Below are 18441 nucleotides of genomic sequence, written 5' to 3'. Positions count from 1 at the left end.
AAGCACTGAAGATGCTTTCTCTGCCTTCAAGGGGCCTAACTTGTAGTGACTCCAGATATCTTTATGAACTCGAGAGCATCAGCAATCATAGCTGTCATTAAAATCGAAGTGATTCCCCCCTTAACCAGATTACTCATGCCTATTCCTATAACGCTAACACAGGCAGGTTTGCCAAGAGGTAGGCAGAAGGATAAATTGCTGCTGAAGAGCCAAGGGGAGAATCCGTGGAGGTGGGAGGGGCAAGGGCAGGAGAGATTTAGAGGGAAGGAGAGCGGTTGTGAAGGTGGCTGAGGACTTGAACATGGCTGTGGAGGGAAAGGCATTGAGGCAGGGGTACGTTTGTCTGAGAGAAGTCTCTGAAAGGACAGGATTATGCTGGTGAGGGGCTGTGGGGAAAGACTGGCTGACGAGGCTGATGGTTGGTTGGGACTTCGCCAGGTTTAGAGTAGGGGAACTAACAGGAACAGAGCAGTGTTTGGGCAGACAAGCAGTGGCTTAGAGAGTTGAACTGAGGAAGCAAGGCCTCTAAAGTGAATTACATTAGGCCTCAAGAAGTAATGGGATCGAAACCAAAGATGATCACTAATTACTGAGAGTGCCTTTTTCTTTAGATTTCCCTGAATGTAGAGCACTTAGCTTCGTGTAGTGTAACAGTAAAAGGAAGAGATATCCAGAGAATTTTTTTAATTAGTGTATCTCTCGTGTGACCTATAACCAGCTGCCCATCCATGAACGAACTGTTGGTTACCACTGTGGGTTGAGGTAAACAGCTGACTCCAGAACGTAAATAAACGACATTATTAACCATGCTGTTTGTTCAGATGATGACTTTTCTTTGGTAGCAAGACTTTCTCACTGAAGGAAGCAATGTGTTCATTTAGGTTCCGGCATAAACTCCTCGTGAGGGGACTTGAAATGATTGTTGCCCTGGCTGGTGTGATCGTGCAAAGGGTCTCGGGTTCGATTTCTGGTCTGGGGCACATATCTTGGTTGTAGGCTCACCAGGATCAGCCCTGTGAGTAGCACTATAGTAAACGGCTGTTAAACAGGTGTGTGGTTTTCAGCATGCTGTTTTTTTCAAGTGAAATTTGTAGTTCTCGTTCAACTCTGATCTTTGTAGGATTTTTCTAAGTTGGTATGTTTCTATTTGGTGCAGTAGCCAAGTAGTAAGGGAAATTGATTAAGCAATATTGTCTTAAGGACATATCACATATTCAGACATTTTGCTGTTACAGGGAAAAATTACACAGCAAGTGTTTTTGTTTTGTTACCTTATGTTTGAATCACAAGACTCCCCGACAGAGTTTACTTCTCTGTTCTCTCTGGTCCTGCACTGACAGCTAACGCACTGGGTTGTATTGGTTTTGACAGGGAAAGTTTATTTTATGGCTTTAGGTACTAGAGCAAGGGTTTCCCTCTTGAGTTTAATACAAGATACTATATCCCTGTAAATAGCAGGTCTGTTAGCAGCTGCTCTCAGATGATGATGGAATTATACTCTGAACTACTGTACTTTAATCAGCCTTAAGTGGATGTGCACAGGGTTGGGAAACAGGGTAATAATTCAGGAACGTTTGGGAGTCACAAGTGAAGGGACTCAAAACACGATTGTTGCCCTGACCAGTGTGATTACACACCAGACCATCTCGGGTTTGATTCCTGGCATATATCTGGGTTACAGGTTTGATCCCCGGTCTTTGTCGGGGTATGTATGGAAGACAACTAATCGATGTATCTCTCTCACATAGATGTTTCTCTCTCCCTCCTTTCCATTCTCTCTAAAAATCCATGGGGAAAAATATCCTCGGGTGAGGATTAACAAAAAACAACCACCACACAAACATGGATTGTTGGGGGAGAGGGGGGAATGACCGAATGTTTTCTGCATCTCCTGTACACCAGCGGTAACTTGGGGGCTTTAGATGCTATATAATTTTGTTTTGGCGGCTTTTCAGTAAAAGGTATCTTAATCAAATTCCCGCAGTGCTGTAACATTCTGCATCACAGTGGAACAGAGTTAGAGTTGTTGCCAAGTTGAGATCCAGAGACTCAGAAACTACTTGGGAAAACATATACTGCACTAGTTTTCTTGAACGGCTCAACTATTACAAGGAAGAAAGAGAATACTAGAAAGATAACAGGTGTCCGTCTTTTACAAAAACCATTAACTGGATGTACTCAGTACCTACCGAAGGTAGCCAGTTTTCACTTGTGTTCATATAGTGGTGCTTAGAGGATAATACTTTTGACACAGGCCTGTTGGCCTTTTCAGTTTTCATCTTCCTTTGTGGAATTTGGTGTCTTGAAGGTATTCTTTTTATACTCTTTAAAATAATGACTGCCAATCCCTGTTTTTTATAAATGTAAAAATCTCCTTCCTTCGTTTAATGTTCCGGAAGTTGCAAAGTAGGTATTTCCCCTAAAATATAGTAATAATACTGGCTTTGCTTTTCCAAACTATGTTAGTTTATTCATTTATTAGGACTTTCCTGAGTGCCTCTACTGTATGCTCTAATTGCCAGGGTAGCCCTTAGACACATTGTGGGTACCCTCTCCACATGGCCTAGTCACTGCTTTAGGGAAGTCCAATATTTGCATAATCTAAAAAAAATCCCTGTGAGTTTAAAGATAACAGCCTTCATTTATAGAATTACGTTAAACTTTTGGATTGGGGATATACTTGTACTTATTCTCCCTTTAGGAATAATAGCTGTATCTTGTTTTCCTTAGCCATTTGGGAACCTGAATTAGAGACTGTCCAGATGTAAATTTCTTCTAGGTTTTACAAAAGAGCCGATCTCAGTCTTTGTGTTATTATAATTCTAGGCGTGCCTGGAGGTGGAGATGGACTGTGGCTTCTGTTGGCCAAGCTTGGCCATCACAGCTTTTTCAGTGTGTTACTCTTTCTAAGGATTTCTCTGGCTAAATCTCAGAACTTCCTGTACCAAGAACCAAGCTGCAGTCAACTCCATTCTGCTTTGCTGCTTCAGAACTTCTGCAGACTGGAATGAGATCATGTTTTTGTAGACCTAAAGAGTTTGTGATGGTAGAGTGCAACCAGAGGTAGAGCTAAGGAGAGTGTCCTTTTTTTGAGGTAACTTCTTGCAGGATCAGGGACTTGTCCAGAAAGTTGCTTGGCTCTCCCTAAATTTATTCTGCGTGGGCTAGATGCATAGGCTATCCCTCCCTTGGCCACCTTCAGGAATGTTCCATATAATCTACAGGACCAAACAATCAGAATTGTACCTATTTAGAGCAGTGAGACTCACCAAATGTTCCTAGCCTTGAAGAAACTGTTTATCTGGAGCTTTTCATAGGGAAATAAATGGCTTTGACAAGTCATATCAAAATCTGTTTCAAGTGATATCTTTTTGTTTAATTCTTTACTGGAAAGCTTTAATATCAGATTCTTTCAGAAAAAAACTGCTGCTGCTTAGTTTGGTTTATATGCTCTTGCTGTGTTGTAACATAGAAATCCAGGTGCTGTCTAACACAGAGCCTAACTCTTTTTTTTTTTTTTTTTTTTGATATTTTATAGAGAGGAAGAGAGAGGGATAGAGAGTTAAAAACATCGATGAGAGAGAATCATCGATCAGCTGCCTCCTGCACACCCCCTACTGGGGATGTGTCCACAACCAAGGTACATGTCCTTGACCGGAATCGAACCTGGGACCATTCAGTCCGCAGGCCGATGCGCTATCCACTGAGACAAACCGGTTTCGGCACAGAGCCTAACAATTTGCAATCATTTGTTGAGTTCTTTTTTAAGGTGCAATTTAAGAACCTGGAATAGAATGGTCAGGTAAAACTAAAATTATTGCCTTTTGTGTTCCACAAATTATTGTGGAACTAAGATAGTCCAACAGTTCTCACCAAGGGGAACAGGTATTTATTTAGGGGGTGCTTACAGGTTGTCATTTGTAAAAGTTCTTTTTATTGTCAAGTAGTGCATATCTAAGCTAGCTTAATTTTAGAAACAGATTCAAAATTTAAATATATCAATACCACCTTTTGATTTTCACCCAGTCAGTGTTGATTAATGGACAAGTATTTTATTTACTATTTTTCAAATATTCTTTTAATTTCAAAGTGCAATTCTAAGTTAATGGAAAAACATTCCGGTTTCAAAGCTATCCCTGGTCTCACTGGCAACACTCCCATAACTGTTCAGGCAGAAACTGGCTGGGGCTGCCTGCTGGCTGTGCTTAGGGAGAGCCTCGAGTGGGATGGTGTACCGGAGATGCAGTCATGTGGTCCTGACGTCAGTCAGACGTGGCTGTGACCTCTGGTTTGTTTTTTGTTTGTTTGTTGTTGTTGTTGTTGTTACTGTTCTGTGTTTCTTTTTCTCTTTTATTATGTTTGCTTTTTTTCCTCACTGCTTTCTGATACCATCTCCCTTTACCCCCGCCCTCCTCTCCACACTGGCTTCCTTTGTCCATTTCTGTGCCTTGACTTCCCATTTTGGTCTCTGTACAGTTTGTCTCTTATTTCTCTGGTTGCAGCTTCTGAGCTAACAATGCTTTTGCCATGTTATGTGTTTAAAGCCTTGATTTTACTGCTGTCGTAAAAATGAAACTTGACGTGGCTATTGGGCTGTTATTTACAGTTTATTTCTCTCTCTGCTGCACTGGTTAAAAGGACACTGTCAAGGTATTTTTTTTCATGATTTTTCAAGTCATTTCCTCACTGTTTATAATAACCCATTAAAAGCTTGAAACTTAAATCTTTCCCTCCCAAAGGTCCTCTCCATCATACATTCACCCTGGTTTGTTGTTGCAGACTTGCGCCTATATGTTGGGCTGGTGCCATTTGAGTTTTTGTCATTGAAAGCGCATGTAAAAAGTTAGGTTTTTGTGGGGGGAGTGGGGGGACTAAAGGGGAAAGTGTAATGAATCAAGTGGGCTGCTTAGCAAAGAGGGAAGAAACAAAAGGTCAAATTTGGTCCCTTTAACCTTGACAGTGTCCCTTTAAGTATTTCTCTACCACACACCCTAGACCCCAATTACTGAGCCTGAGTGCTGCATATTTTTCAGTATGAACTTCCCTATGTGACTGTCAGCCTCACTGCAAAGATTAAAGCTTGCCTGGAGCCGGCCATCCAGTGGACACTGGAAGAGCTTTAATCGGCACCATTTGCGCGCTTGTGTTCGGCACATTCTGCCTGTTGCAGAGGCATATGTGATCTGGCCCCTCTTGCTGCTACAGCATCCATCCCCTTACTAGACGTTTTAGAAGCCACTCAGAAATGTCACCTTTTTCTCCTCCAGGAAAAGCAGTCTTATACATTGCATCTATAATCTGTTAAGATCTCATAACTGTACTAGTATATCAGTTGAAAATGTAATTGTTTCCTTTTTTAACGTTGCACCAAATTTAGAGATTATAGAACCATATTTTGTTGCATTATTGCATGAGCAAAATTTCAGCATTGCTTTGAGCTGCTCTATATATGACCATCACATTAGTGAGGAAAAGTAATGAGAAAGAAAATGGAATTCCTGACAAAATGGTCTCTTCCATTAACTCTTGAGTATCAGAACAAGTAGTATTGACACCAAGAGCTCCTTTCTTTGGGCATGGAGTTGAATAGGAGGGCAGATGTGTCTGAATTCTAGGTACCACCCTGCTATATAATGGCACCAAGTATCCGAAGCCCGATTCTTTGCCTTATTTCTCAGTATAAACCAGAAGATTCTCAGAGGTTGACATTTCTGAGGCTTATGAGGACTCTAATTCATAGAGATTTCTTGATCCCTTCTGTGTGGTCTTTTGGAACTTGATGCTTTAAAACATGCTTTTGATTGAATCACTTATGGTGTCAGTCATATTTACAGTTTCCAAGGACAGTTGCAGTCCTTCTCCCTTTTTTCTTTCTTTGGTGTACATTGTGTTTCTTTTTGCCACCCCCTGGCTTATACGGACTTATTTGGATGACTTATCAGTGAAGGGCAGAGGCTTGTGCTTCAAAAATCATCTGTTCAATTGGGAAGGCCAGAAACTAAGGAGTTTCAACCAAGAAATAGAGTCTTACTGTGATGATCTTATCTACAATCAGTTATCTCTGGTTGTAAAAGATCACTTCTCCCCCGCCTCAGTGTTCCTTAGACCTTTAATTTTTGTTTTCTTGTTACCAATTTTAGGTTGTCTGTAAAGTGAAATTCATAATTTAAATTCCACTTCCCAGTTGATGCCCCGCTTATTATGGCAAGAGATGCTTGCATTAGGTGTGCTTTTTTCTCTCGCTGCTGTCATGAAATCAGCAATAGAATTGCAGGTAGTTTACTTGGGGCTGAGTGAAGTAGTAGTCACAGAGGTATGTGTCTCCACTAACTGGTGGCAGGGCCTAGCAGCATGGTCTTGCAGCTTGATGATCTGCTCTGCAGTCTGTTCCCTTCCTCCACCATAGCGAGCCAGCTCTGGTACTCCGGTCACTCATAATCTGAGCTTTGGACATTCAGCTCTGAACTTAATTGGTGCCTTAAAAACACTATTCCTCTACAAATTAATAGCTTATTAATTGCCATGAACTTCACTTCTCTCTTTCCTACTCCCACCTTAAATTCTTCTTTGAGGAGAAGCAGGTACCTCAGGCTTCTTATTTGTCTATCTTGCCCTTTTGCTGGGAGGTCCTCAGGTGTATTGACACAGTTTTTGTTCTCTGGGCCTTTTCTTGCTGTTGTTTGCATGTCATCCCAGCTTATCTCAGTGCATGTTAACGCCACAGAAAGTCAGTTAGCGTCAGCGTGAATCCTGGGGCTGTTATTAGAGATAGGTCTGGGGGCAAAATTGGGAGAATAGGAGAGTATCAGTGCCAAAACATCTCACATCTCATTTAATAAAACTGACCACTTCATGGAAAGGAAGTTGAAATCATTGTCCTCGAAGGTTTCCTCTCTGAGAAACCTTTTAATCCGTACAGCGTTTGTGTTTCATGGGTAGTTATTTATGTTTAGTATTATAAGGACCAACTCTGCTATACTTCGGATTTTCAGGTTCCTAAAGAGAAAGATGAAATGGTAGAACAAGAGTTTAACCGGTTGCTAGAAGCTACATCTTACCTTAGTCATCAACTAGACTTCAATGTCCTCAATAATAAGCCTGTGTCCCTTGGCCAGGCACTGGAAGTTGTTATTCAGTAAGTACTTCAACACTGCCTATTGTCTAGTGATTTCCGCTTAGAGATTTGCAATTTTTGTTTTAAGTTTTCCATCAAGTCTTATTTGAGCTAATTGTTGCTTATTTTCTTGTGAAATAGTTAATTCTAAAAGTAAAACCATTTAAAATAATTACATGATATGTAAGACCCTTCTAAATTCTAAAATTCACCTTTATGGCACTAAACTGTATTTAACACAGCCTAGAAAATAATTTGTCCCCGGCCAACTTTCTTGTTCCAGAGTGTTAGAAATATCAGTGGGCCTTGATACTCTTAAATGTTTGTGATGGATACCCGTCTTATGTTGCAAAGCTGACTGTGTGACCAGAGCATACGAATTGTCTCTCTTAGGTTACAAGAAAAGCATGTTAAAGATGAGCAGATTGAACATTGGAAGAAGATAGTAAAAACTCAGGAGGAATTGAAAGAACTTCTTAATAAGGTGAAATTCTATTTTATTTTTTTCATAGCTGAAGGTTCATTAGTAGGAAAGAAAAAGCCTTTTAGAAATTTTAAAAGTACCGGGACTCACTGATTACCCTTAAGAAAAAATGACTAAGCAAAAGGCACTGTTTTATCTGTCACTCTTCAGTGCAGCTTTCCTGGTAAATGGGCTGTTGTAAAGCTGACCCAGTGCCCTCTGCTGAATTCTAGGATGGGAGCGAAATCAGCTGTCCTGAGGTCAGATTTCCATTGATGACAGCAGCCAAGACCATATTCTTTGCCATAATTATTTCACTTGTGCCAAATAGTAGATCTATTGAGGGCTCTTTACCACCACCCTCCAGACTAGGAAACTGTTTGTCCTCATCCTGTAGCTGCAAACATAAACCAGCTTAGGGAGCATGTGAAGTGGGGCAGCTCCTGTGGGAGTTGTCATGCAAAACTGGAGCATCTTGTGACCAGACTCTTGCTCACACTCACTGTGCCTCATTTCTTCATCCTGTCGGTGAAGAGGTTTCTGGCACTCCTTATTCAGGATTGTGTACATGAAGTGAGCTGAGTGGCCAGAGAAGGCCAGCTATGGGCTTCCTCATCTCAAGCTTTAACCACCCTCTTAGTCCTCTGTAGTGCCATCGGAAACCTGACCAGACCAATCCTGGGAATGGTTCCTCCAGTCGCTTTGCGTGATAATTTGACCTTTTATATATTAAAAAAAAACACACACACAAATCATGGCCATTGGTTTCCAAAACATCAAGTTTAAGTTACATTATAATACTTTGCTTTTCCTGGAAATTAAATTAATTTGTATATGTGTGTATATATATTAATTAATGGGGCACTCCTAGTTCTGGAAGACAGAAGTGGTCTCACTTATCTTATAGTGATGTGATATCTCTGTGTTAAGCCATATAGGGGGTTTTTCCTGTTCTAAAATGTCATGATATAGAAAAGGCATTTAAGAATTCCAAGGGCCTGTGTTGATTTAATAGCAGTTTAGCGGGAGTTGCCAAAGCACGAGATTTAGAGACGAATGACATCACTATCTGGAATGGTAAATTTTGATTGTTCCCTCTTAGATGGTAAATTTGAAAGAGAAAATTAAAGAGCTCCATCAGCAGTACAAAGAAGCATCTGAAGTCAAGCCACCCAGAGATATCACTGCTGAGTTCTTAGTGAAGAGCAAACACAGGGATCTGACTGCCCTGTGCAAGGTGTGGTATACATGCATACATGCCCAGTTGGTTTTATTTGGAATCCTAAGAAATAGTGTAGATCTGAGGAGCATTGGAAAAGATCCACTAGCAATCACAGGTACCTATAATGCGAAGAGAGTTTGGTACAGGAGCATTGGGGACTTAATGGTTAGTTTGGTTTGAGATCTACTTAATCTGCAGAATTCCTACTTTGTTTTTACAATCTCATCCTTTAGCTTACTTACATCTCATTTTAGCCCTTTGCTATAGTTTATCCCTGATGGTGTAGAATAATGATAATGAACATGGACTCCTGAGTCATTGGAGTCAAATTATCTGGTTGAAATCCATAACTTACAATAGTATCTTCTAGCCAGGAGACCTTGGGCTCCTGAACCACATTATCTGTTACACGGTATTAACACTGACTCACTCACTAGGGGATCCAAAGCACGTACTCTGTGCTAGGGATGTGGTGAATGCACAGGAAGTGGTAGTTGGGAAGATATACCTTCCCACTTCCAATCTTAATTCCAGGCTCACGTTATAATCTGTCTCCAAGAATAACGAGCCCTGACCCAGCCTTCAGCTGAGACACTCGTAGATATGACCTGGGCCCTGGATGTGGTTCAGACCTTACATTTTGTGGTATAAATAACTAGCCTGGTCTCTGACACATTCAGCTCACTGGTTCTCTTCATTATATCAGGAATATGATGAGTTAGCCGAAACACAGGGAAAACTAGAAGAAAAACTTCAAGAATTGGAAGCCAACCCCCCAAGGTAAGAAAAACAAACTCTGATGTTTAGAAGGCTGGGGTTTGCTGTTCTTTTGTTAGATTTAGAGGGAAAATTATAAAGCACCATGGTTTTATTTATGTTAAGTGAATGGATTATAAATTGTTTGATAAATGTAAGCTATTTGTGCACGTGAACTACAGTTTACCCTTAAACAACAGGTTTGAACTACTCAGGTCCACTTATACGTGGACATTTTTCAGAATATAATATTGAACATTTTTTGGAGATTTACAACAATTTGATAAAATGTGCAGACAACTGCGTAGCCTAGAAATCTAGAAAAAGAAAAAGTTAGATATGTCATGATTGCATAAAATTTACGTATTTTCTTTTCTCTGGCTTACTTTATTATAAGAACACAGCATATAATACAACATGCAAATATGTGTTAATTGATTATCTTACCAGTGAAGCTTCCTGTCAACAGTAGGTTATTGGTAGTTAACTTTTGGGAGAATCAAAAATTATCCCCTGATATTTGGGGGTGGGCATCGGTTTGTTCAATGGTCAGCTATGCTTCTCAGGTTCCTAAATCCCCTAGTCTTATGTTTTAATGTGTAAGAAAGTGCTAGATACTTAAATATATTGTTTTTTAAGATAGCCTTCATAAATCTGCTGTATGTATTTGAATGAAAGTGTAGTCAATGAAAATTGTCTTCTTGAGTGGCATAGAAGGTGATGTTGCTTCAAATTCCCATAATTCTGGGGAGTAGGAAAGTATTACACTTTATTTCCATTGGCTTTTGGCAGTGAGTACTTGAATGCTGATATGTGCTCCATATTGCACCTGGCCTCCACATGTATCTATTCTGTTCTTCAGTCAGAGATGCTACCCATTCTTGTCAAAAAGTCCATGCTTTAAGATAAAAAAACAAATTTTTACAAAGAATATGCTTTCATAATGCAACCATATAAAGAAGACTTTTCTTTTTCTTTTTAAGCAAATGAGACCTAATTGTAATTTGCTTTATGTAGTGAGCTTGGCACTGCTCCAGGTACCAGGAATAAAGGAGTTAATAAGACAGCTCGGGTCCTACTTTTTGACTTAGGATTTTTTCACATAAAGCACAGTCCCAGGTTTAGATTGTCACACAGTTACTGAGATCATCCAGATCCGCCTACCGAGCATAATAGTAAAGTCTTTTAATAACCTTCACTCCTTTGTTCTCATTTTGCAGTGATGTATACCTCTCGTCAAGAGACAGACAGATACTTGATTGGCATTTCGCAAATCTTGAATTTGCTAACGCCACACCTCTTTCCACGCTCTCCCTTAAACACTGGGATCAGGTAAGGTTCCTTCGTCACTTATTTTTTGCACATGATTTGAAGAGGGTTCTTAAACTGTTCATTTGTTTGTGGTTTTTATACAGCTTTATTAAGAAAGATAATTTACATACAATAAAACTCATCTTTTTTAAGTGAGCAGTTTGGTTTTACCAAACTTACATAGTTAGGATCAGAATATTTTCACCATCCTCTTGCCCCTTTGCAGTTACTCCCCAGCCCTCCTGCTCCTGGCCCTGTGCAACCACCTATTTGCTTTTCCTATAATTACATATAAATTGAACTATACAGTATAATATCATGTAACATGTAACCTTTTGTGTGTGACTTCTTTTACTTAACAAAGTTTTTGTGTGTATCAGTGGTTTTTTCCTTTTTATTGTTTGGTAGTTTTCCATTGTATGGATAATAGAGGCTTGGTGCACAAACTGCCCCTTACTGCCCCCCTCCCTGCCGGCCTGGACACCCCAATTCCCCCCCTTGCCGGCCTTGTCATTTTTCACAGCCCACCACCCCTCCCCCCACCGGCCTGGTCGTCCCACGCAGCCTGCTTGTTCAGTTGGTCAAGGCAGCCATCTCATGAGGGTGTGGTGGTCAGTTTGCATATTACCTCGTTATTATATAGGATGCCACAGGTTGTCTTTTCATTGGTACATTGATGAACATGTGGGTTGTTTCCATTTTGGCTATTATATAATGATTGAGGTTGGTATGAACATTCATGTGTTTCTTGGATTAGTAGGAGTGAAGTTGCTGAATCTTATGGAAAGTAAGTTTTTATAAAGCTTTATAAGAAACTTCTAAACTGTGTTCCAAATTGCATTCACACCAGCAATGTATGGAAGTTCCAGTTGCTCTATATTATCACCAACACTTGGTCCTGCCAGTTTAAAAATTTTAGCCATTCTAATGTTTGTTGTTTTAATTTTTATTTCCCTGATGATTGGTGATCTGAAGCATCTTTTCATGTACTTACTGGCCATGGATATGTCAGTTCTTTTATGAAAAGTTTATTCAGATCTTTTTTTTCATTTAAAAAATCTGACTGTCTTCTTGTTAAATTGTGAGAGTTCGTCATGTTCTTTAAATTCTGGATACAATTTGTCAAATTTATGTTTTGCAAGTATTTTCTACAATTCCTCAGCACGCTTGCCTTCTTATATTATAAATGGTATCTTTAAAAGAGCAAAAGTTTTAAATTTTATGAGTGTCCTATTTTATTAACTTTCAGGCTTTGTGTGTTTTGTAAAAACCTGAACATTTTTTGTCTAAACAAAGGTCGCAAAAATTTTCTCCAGTTTTCTTCATAAAGTTTTATGTTAGGTCTATGATCCATTTTAGTTCATTTTTGTGTATAGTGAGAGGTGAGGTTACAGCTCACATTTTTCCATATGGTTATCTAATTGTTCTAGCACTGTCCTTTTCTTCACTTGTCTTGGCATCTTTGTTGAAATCAGTTGACCATGTGTGAGTCTGTTCATTTATCTATCCATATTCCACGTTCATACTGCCTTGGTCTATATCTTGAAATAAGATAATGTAAGTTCTCCAGCTTTGTTTTGTTTTTTAATTGTTTTTGGCTATTTTTTATTCTGTATTTCCATAAACATTTTAGAATCAGTTTATCAATTTCTATTAAAAAAAATAACTTCTGTGAGTTTGGGATTGCATTGAATCTATAGATCTGATTTAGATTGATTATCATCTTCCTATTGACTTCTAGTCCTTGAGCATGATAAAATATTTTGTCACATTATTCTTAAGTATTAATGGTGATTTACTCTTGAATTGGTGAGAATTCACAGGGCTTCTTAGATGCTAGAATGGAGCAATCTCTAAGTCTGAGACTTTGGCCCGACTTAAGACTGTGTAGAAGTAAACATTACACTTCTATTTTCATTATACATTTTCCTAGTAAGATTATTTTTACTTCTTAATCTTTAGATTATATCTTGGTATTCTTTAGTACTTGAATTACATACAGTGAGGATTGAACTTGTTAGTGGTAAAAAATCTTTCAAAGTTCCCAATTTCTTTGTGGTTTTTCATGTAAAGACTAAATTAGACCTTCCTAATAACTCATTTATCATTTGAAGTTTCAATATGTATCTATTTGTAATTGTATTAAGTTTTTAAGTGTGGGTGATTTGAACTGATTCATAGAGGAGCAGATGAGTCAGTCATTTAGTATTTCTGCTCTTAACCCAGTATTTTTATCTAGTTCCTAAGAGTTGTGGTATGTTTTCCCCAGGAATCTCATGAAATCAGAAATACTCACTAGCCTTCAAAAGTTTCTCTACATAGAAAATTTTTTAGTAAATTCAAAGAAATTAGATCATTTGGGTAATTCTTCCAGGCCAAATCTTGACTTCGTTACTATATAAATCATGTTGGGTCAATCTTTACAATCCTAGATTGCCTTCATCTGACTTTAGTTTAGGAAATTTCCCTCAACTTTAAAACATATAAGTTTAAGGAATAAAAATGGAGTTTGCTCTTGGGTAAAAGAAAACGTAATTAGGTTGGTGAATCTGATATCCTACCAAGTCTGTAATATATTTAAAAAAAAAAAAAAAAAAAAAAAAAGGTACCTAATTGTCTGAATTTACTGAATCAGCTTTCTTCCCTCTCCCACCCCCATGAATAGTCTAGATTTGATGATAAAACTTCTGTCTAGCCCAGCTTTTGTGGCTCAGTGTTTGAATATAGACCCATGCACCAATGGTTCGAATCCCAGTCAGAGCACGTGCTTGGATTGCGGGCTTGACCCCCCCCTCCCCCCCAGTAGGGGATGTGCAGGAGGCAGCCAATCAGTGGTTCTCTCTCATCAGTGTTTCTCCCCCCCCCCCCCCCCTTAGATAAAAATTTTTAAAGAACACATACACATCTCTAACTAGGGAAAAAAGAAACTGCCCAAAGATAACCATTATGGACATTTGAGCATTTTTTTCTTCTTCCTTCGGTTTTCTGCGGCAGCTCTAGTTGAATATGGAGTAATTGGGCTGTTGTTGTTTTTTTTTTAAAAAAAACAATGTATTTTTATCTATTTCAGAGACGAAAGTAGGGGGAGAGAGAGAGAGAAACATCAGTGATGAGAGAAAACCATGGTTCGTGGGTCAATATTCAACCATTAAGCCACACTGGCTGTGCTGGAGTAATTGTTATTAATTTCTGCTTTATAGTGATAGTTTCCACAAGTTGGTGTTTTTAGCCTTATTTTACAGAACTCAGTATAAACAGATAAATTAGATGTTAAAAGTGTGAAAATACGTCCTTTTCTCTCCTCTTTAGGACGATGACTTTGAGTTTACTGGCAGCCACCTGACGGTGAGGAACGGCTACTCCTGTGTGCCCGTGGCGTTGGCAGAAGGCCTGGACATCAAACTGAACACGGCAGTTCGGCAGGTTCGCTACACAGCGTCAGGTATGTCGTTGCTTACTGGGGCGAGAGTGCATGGTGCTGGAACTATAGAAAAAGGATTAGGTCATTTCCTGATACAATGTCTGACAAACTACGTCTCCGAAATTCTAAAGTTTGCGTTTACTAAAGGATGAGCCCATAGAGCAGGGGTCCTCAAACTTTTTAAAATGGGGGCCAGATCACGGTCCCTCAGAGAGCTGGAGGGCCGGACTATATGAACTACTAATCCCTACTGTAACACCTCGGCTGCGCTCACTGCCCAAAAAACCTGGCGGGCAGGATCAGACTCCTCTGCGGGCCGCAGTTTGAAGACCCCTGCATAGAGCCTTTGGAGATTCTGCCCATCATTGTATAAACCAGAAAATAGAGGCAAGTTTTAGTTTACAAACTGCACATGAATTAGTTGATATTATAATAGCAGCCAGTGAGTTTGGCTTTAATTTTGCTAAGTATATTCTTAAATTCCAGAACTTGGGCCCCTCGTCTCCGGTGGAGCCCACCCTACATTTCATCTTGCAGCAGGGTCTTTGGGTCCATTCTGGCTTTTCTACGCGGGTGGACTAATGGCTCAGGCTGCTTTCTAGTTCTGGGAGCAGTCCTGCTAACACGTGGACTCCTGATCGCCCTGAGACTGTGGCCTTAGGCTCAGTGCTCATTATTGCTGGTCTGATGTGCATTTAATAAGGGTGCAGAAAGTCCATTGTCTACCCAAATTTGGAATTAATAATCCTGAACTCCTTATGGTAACTAGTCCCTCCATGGCCCCTTTCCTAGAGTTTTTGAGATCACCACAATACTTTTTTTGTAACTGCTGAAACCATTTTCCATTTAAATTTTCCCTTCAGAGGCAGCTTCTAGCTGATGTTGAAAAGATCTACCGCTTCATTTGCGCTGCAGATGAAGAATAATGAGGAGCTTTTCTTCATTTTCTCTAGTTCTGTGACCACAGAAAAGGGGCATGGCTCTGGCTGGGTGGCTCAGTGGGTTGGAGCATCAAGGTTGTGGGTTCGGTTCCCAGTCAGGGCACATACCTGGGCTGTGGTGGATTCAGTCCCTGGTCAGGGTGCTTATGGATGCAACCGATCGATGTTTCTCTTCCCCTCCCTTTCCTTCTCTCCCTCCTCACTTCCTTTCTCTCTCTTTAAAACAAAAATCCTCAGGTGAGGATTTTAAAAAAAGAAAGAAAATGGACATGTAATGAGATCTCATACTGATTGAACTATTTATGTATAGTTTTGAAGATATATAAATAGGCATTCAATGAAGAAAAACATCAAGCTCACATGAGAATAAATAAGATGAACCTACTTTCAGTGCCTTTTCTGGGGCCAGCTTTGAGCTCATTCGTGTTCTGGCAAGCTAAGCATCACAGTGCATTCCACGGTTCTGAGCCGCATCCCTTGGGTCTGCACCGCAGGCTTCTGCCATCATTCTTCTTTGTCCCTGTGTGCAAGCTCCTGCCCACACTGGAGGAGTTATTGGTTCTCTAGGGACAGACATTTTACTCTAAATTTTGGTCTAAATTTACTTAGCCTTAGTAGGTTATCAGGTCCTTTACTAGTCCAGGAGATCTCTGTATCAGGCAGGAAAGATAGCACAGTGGTGAAGATCAAGGACTCCGAGCATTAGGATTTGAATTCTGGCACTTATTACCTGTGTTGTTTCACTTCTGCATCAGTTTCTTTCTGTAAGTAGTGGACAGAACCAGCTCCATAGCCGTGTGTGAAGCATTAACGGGGACGGCATAGAGAGCCCGCCGTCCTCATCAGTGCCTCCTCCTCACCAGTGACGCCTTTTCCCTCAAACCCCGTAGGCTGTGAAGTGATAGCTGTGAACACCCGCTCCACCAGCCAGACCTTTATTTACAAGTGTGATGCGGTTCTTTGTACCCTCCCCTTGGGTGTGTTGAAGCAGCAGCCACCAGCTGTACAGTTTGTGCCACCTCTTCCCGAGTGGAAAACGTCTGCAGTTCAGAGGATGGGATTTGGCAACCTTAACAAGGTAACCTGCCCTCGACACCTCTCTCGTGCCCACTGTACAAGTACCAGTCTCGCTGCCCTCCACTCGGACAGAAGGGTTTGCATTTGTATACGTCTGTGCTCTCAGTTCTGATATAGGGTGAGTTGTCCATTCATTCACTTCATTGCCTAATTATGCATAGAGTATCCTTAGAACGTAGTCTTCTGAGGTCACTTCACAAACCCAAGCCTATAAAAAGAGAGCTAAATGTCATTCTAAGTAATAAATTTTTTTGTTTTTTGTTTTTTTTGTTTTTTTTTAAATACATTTTATTTATTTTTTACAGAGAGAAAGGGAGAGAGATAGAGAGCTAGAAACGTTGATGAGAGAGAAATATCAACCAGCTGCCTCCTGCACACCCCCTACCGGGGATGTGCCCGCAACCAATGTACATGCCCTTGACCGGAATCGAACCCGGGACCTTTCAGTCTGCAGACCGACGCTCTACCACTGAGCCAAACCGGCTTCGGCCTAAGTAATTAATTTGTAATAAGGATTTCTAGACGTATAGTAAAAGTCTATTAGCCTGGCTGGCATGGCTCAGTGGTTGAGCATCAACCTATGAACCAGGAGAACACAGTTCGATTCCTGATCAGGGCACATGCTTAGGTTGCAGGCTCGATCCCCAGTGTGGGGCGTGCAGGAGGCAGCCCATTGATAATTGTCTCTCATCGTTGATGTTTTTTTCTCTCTCTCTCTCCCTCTCCCTCTATGAAATTAGTAAAAATATTTTTTTAATTATTTTTAAAAAAGATTAGAAGAAATTTAAATAATGTCTGAAGAAAAAGAACTTTCTTTTGAGGCATAGCTGTGCTTAAAGCCATATTCTCAGAGCCCTGTTGCCAGCTCCTGTGCTGCTCTTTGTGACAGGTGGTGCTGTGTTTTGACCGGGTGTTCTGGGATCCAAGTGTCAATCTGTTCGGGCATGTCGGCAGTACGACTGCGAGCAGGGGCGAGCTCTTCCTTTTCTGGAACCTCTATAAAGGTAACTGCTCTCTAGTTTTGATCTTTCTCATACCCTTAAAGGAATACAGAATTAGGAATATTCTAGTTTTTCTCAAGTGTGTGTGTGTGTGTGTGTGTGTGTGTGTCTTGATTTTTCATTAACTCTATATATAAGCAATTCCTGAAATCCCTTATAGATGCTGGGGATAAAACCTTTCTTTAAGGAGCTCACAACTAACTTGTGGGGGATATAAGGAGGAGGTAGGCAGTCTCCGAACAGGGTGGTAAGGAGATGGCAAAGAAAGCACAAAAGGAAGGATCCGCCCTGGCAGCAGGGTGAGCCCAGGGAGGCTTCCTGGAAGGGGAAATTTGTGTTCCTCATTCTCACACTTTTGTGTCTGACTTACCCCTGAGTCTTTAATAACTTCCCTTAGAATGTATTTATGAAACTCCAGTTGTACTTTCTTCTGTACATATTTAGGTTGCTCCCATTCCTATGCAGAGCTTTAAAAAGAAAGCATATCTGGACTCTACCTCATCCAGGAAAAGAATGTGGGACGTGTACTGTGCAGCAGTATCAGTAGGCATGGCCTTGACAGTTAGATCCATCAGTTAACAGCTTGACGCCCACCCCAGTTCTGTCCGTCGCTCCTCACTGCCTGCCTTTGAAGCATCCTCATGGCCAGGGTCACCGATCCCAGGAGGCACTTTGTTCCCTGAGCACAGTGCTTTCTGACAACAGCCGAGTGCTCTTCCCCTTCCCCAGCCACACTATCAAGTCCTGTCAATGCTGCTCCTCTCAGACCTACTGCTCCTCTTTCTGACTGCCCACCCCCCAGTCCAAACCTTTTCCTCGTCTAGAGCTTTTTTAAAGGTTACTGCTTTCTAGTTTTGCCAGCAGCCACTAACTGCTATCCCTGCTTCTATCTTTCGAGGGCTTTCCATTATCTTGGCCATTACTAAGAAGGCCCGCATAACCCAGCCCTTCTCTCCTTCAGGTTCCTTCCAGCCCATCCTCACCCCTCCCCACTCTCTGGGCTCCAGGCACCCTGCTGCTCTCCTGGAATCCTGGATTGCACCATGCTGGTTTCTACTTCAGGGCCTTTGCCCTGAAATACTGTTCCTGGGGTGCTTTTATTTTTCTCCTTCTCTTCCTTCCCAACACAGCTTAC

At 40.8% G+C, this 18441-nt stretch overlaps 1 protein-coding gene across 2 annotated transcripts in view; it reads left to right on the top strand.

Moving 5' to 3' along the window:
- Positions 1-18441, top strand: part of KDM1A (lysine demethylase 1A) — a 62198-nt gene that overhangs the window by 40984 nt on the left and 2773 nt on the right. For both annotated transcript variants that reach the window (XM_084874919.1, XM_084874918.1), the window contains 8 exons: positions 6993-7135; positions 7508-7598; positions 8680-8814; positions 9506-9579; positions 10776-10887; positions 14176-14308; positions 16119-16306; positions 17195-17309. In XM_084874919.1, coding sequence (XP_084731045.1) covers positions 6993-7135; positions 7508-7598; positions 8680-8814; positions 9506-9579; positions 10776-10887; positions 14176-14308; positions 16119-16306; positions 17195-17309 — 991 coding nt within the window. The remainder of the gene's footprint in view (positions 1-6992; positions 7136-7507; positions 7599-8679; positions 8815-9505; positions 9580-10775; positions 10888-14175; positions 14309-16118; positions 16307-17194; positions 17310-18441) is intronic.

This window comes from Pipistrellus hanaki (assembly GCF_964339955.1).
Source record: "Pipistrellus hanaki genome assembly, chromosome: 2".
NCBI lineage: Eukaryota > Metazoa > Chordata > Mammalia > Chiroptera > Vespertilionidae > Pipistrellus > Pipistrellus hanaki.
The sequence above is the reverse complement of the archived record's forward strand: the minus strand, read 5'-3'. Positions and strand labels throughout refer to the sequence as shown.